General features: G+C 40.5%; 1 protein-coding gene across 1 annotated transcript in view; it reads right to left on the bottom strand.

Annotated features, from left to right (window-relative positions):
* ddr2a (discoidin domain receptor tyrosine kinase 2a) overlaps positions 1 to 2,625 on the bottom strand; it is a gene marked incomplete in the record, with an annotated part of 14,614 nt that overhangs the window by 4,891 nt on the left and 7,098 nt on the right. The window contains 4 exon segments of the mRNA XM_035653909.1: positions 18 to 83; positions 1,138 to 1,378; positions 1,462 to 1,645; positions 2,138 to 2,240. Of these exon segments, the coding sequence (XP_035509802.1) occupies positions 18 to 83; positions 1,138 to 1,378; positions 1,462 to 1,645; positions 2,138 to 2,240 (594 nt within the window).

Here is a 2,625-nt window from a genome sequence, read left to right as displayed (position 1 = left end):
GGGGGGGGATCACTGACCTGGTTGTGTGTTAGGCAGTAGTCCCTTCTTGGGTGGAGCCAGTGTTGTGTTGTACATGGCTGTATCTGAAAGACCAAATGACGCAGAGCTCATCAGAAAATGAACTGTTCATCAAAATTAGAAGGCCTCAAAACTGACTTTAATGGCTGCTTTTACCAGAATTTCCAAATTTTTGTGTGATCACATTTGTGTGAATGTAATTGTTTGATTTTATGGAGTTTCATAATTTGAGATTATATATATATATGTTTTTATTTATAGGGGCTAAAACATGGTTTGTTAACCAAAATAATGAATCTTCTGCAGCAGTTTTTCGACAGCAGGTGGCAGTGTGGGACTGCAATCAGCTGCACATGCTCCGCTGTTTTCCCTCATAACAATTAAGAACATAAGACTAAAGCAACGACGGACCACGTCTCCCTGTTTCATCCTTTCCCCTGTATTAAAGGTTGGTAATGTGTTACACCCTCACACACATTGCTGTAGTCTGTTTGCTACTGCTGAGAGATAAGTTTAGTTCAAATGAGAGATTAAAATAAGCAGGTTTCACTTTCATTATAGCGGTGCCCGCCCAGAGTAACTCTGTTACCCTGTGATAAGCATGAAAAGCATAAGATGGTAACTTGGGTCTATTTTGGGTTAGATTAACATACAGGTTGGCTCCATAAACAATTTGGCATGCTGTAATATATTTGAAACTGTGTTGATCAGTGAATTTAACGGTGCAGTACAATAATGACCAAAAGATATTGGAAGAGATTAATGTATATATGAAAATGAATGTGTGAAAATGTGTTTATTTGGGGTTTCATTGTATACATGTGATATGAACATGGAAAAGTGTGTCTATAGAGACCAGATCTGCAGTAAGGCTAAATACTGGTAAAATGTAACAAGGAAAATATAAATAATAAACAATAAATATTTAAATAAAGTTAACATTGGAGATTTCAGCAATGACAGCCCCACGTCTGTATATATATACACTGTTTAAGGGTGCTGCAGCGCTGTACCTGTAACATGTGCAGGAATAAATAAAGCTTAAAGTGTACAACTAGACATATTTGAATATTAAACTGTGATCTGTCTGCAATTACAGAGTATACACACAGTTCTTACCTGACTGGAAGGTGATCTCGCTGAACAACATCCAGGCATCAGCAAAGTAGAACTGGCACTTGATGGCGTTGGCCATGTGATTGAGCAGGTTGACGGTGACGAATCGGGCGCTGAGGTTCTTCTCGTCCACCACAGGGCTGAAGGAGAGCAGCGAGGCCTCCCAGTCTGCTTCGGAGCGGAAGTAACACACCACCTGGCGGAACACCTTGACGTGCCGTGAGAACATGTTGTTGCAGTGGATCTGGGTGCAGAAAAAGGGCACATGGGGAGACTTTTAGTACTATTGACTATTTAAATTTTAGCTCATATTATCAGGAGACTCACCTTCATGGTGGTGAAGTTTCGTGTGCGGTCAAACTCAAACATGATTTCAACATATCCACTGGGGAAGCTCTCATTGTTCCAACCTACGTAGTCATACCCGGGCCACACATTGTAGACGTGACTATGTGTAAAATCATCCAGACCACACACTCCATCAGTCAGCTGGCCCAAACCCTCTGTCATACTAAGAAACACAGAAAAAAACATCCATTATCTTCACAGTAGGCACTTATGTTAAAAAGTTTTTATGGTACAACAATTTAACACTAGGTGGCAGCATTGTAAAACCAATTCCCTCACTCCTGTTGCTGGCATATTGCGATAAGGCCATTTTCTTTTCCCTCTGCCTTGATAGAGAGAAAGAAGCCTGCCTGTGTCATGGAGGACATTATTCACCACGCCATAATCCAAACACTACTGTCAACAAAAGACTGATTGGTTCATTCCGGTTTTTAAACTTCATAAGCATGGTTGACTCAGTCATTCCCATGAGGTATTGCCTAACAGTAAACCACCATGACCCACTCACCACCGTCTGTCTCTTTGCTTTCACCATGGTGACCAGGCAACAACAAGGTGAGGGGAAAAAATACTGACGGAGGATGATAGCAATGATGAAGCAATGTGGTGGGGTTTGAAAAAGGAAGGAGGAAAGAATAATGAAACACACACACACCTGTGGATGACAGCTCCATCATAGACAGAGTCATTTAAATAAACAGGGTAAGCAGGCAAGTTCATCTGTTCTCCCACTGGAGCGTTGTATGACACAAGACCATCTGTAAGGCAAAGAACATTCATTTTTTAGATGATGTGCGAGTTCATCATTCAAAACTCAAGTTGTGCAGAAAAGCATAATTCAAAAAACACACGTTTTTATCAAATCATAATTGAGATTTTTAAGCAGTCAATACTTAAAAAATAACGCACAAGGCATGGGCAGAATGAAGTGCAGATGCAGAATATGCAGTATGTGAAATGTTTTATTAAAGGGCCTGGTGATTTTTTTAAATGGATATCAAATTTTGCCAGGTTTTCGTACTCAGAAGAAGCACATTTTTGTGCTTACACGCACCTGAAAAAATCTCCACATTCGGCTGTAAGAAACACCTAGCAGTGGAGGCACCTCAACCAAGCGTGTAGGATAAACTATGATGGCTGTGA

Source organism: Morone saxatilis, unplaced genomic scaffold, assembly GCF_004916995.1.
Source record: "Morone saxatilis isolate NCDOM2014 unplaced genomic scaffold, NCSU_SB_2.0 Contig12, whole genome shotgun sequence".
Classification (NCBI taxonomy): Eukaryota; Metazoa; Chordata; class Actinopteri; family Moronidae; genus Morone; species Morone saxatilis.
Note: the sequence above shows the minus strand (reverse complement) of the source record. Positions and strands in the feature narration are given on the sequence as shown.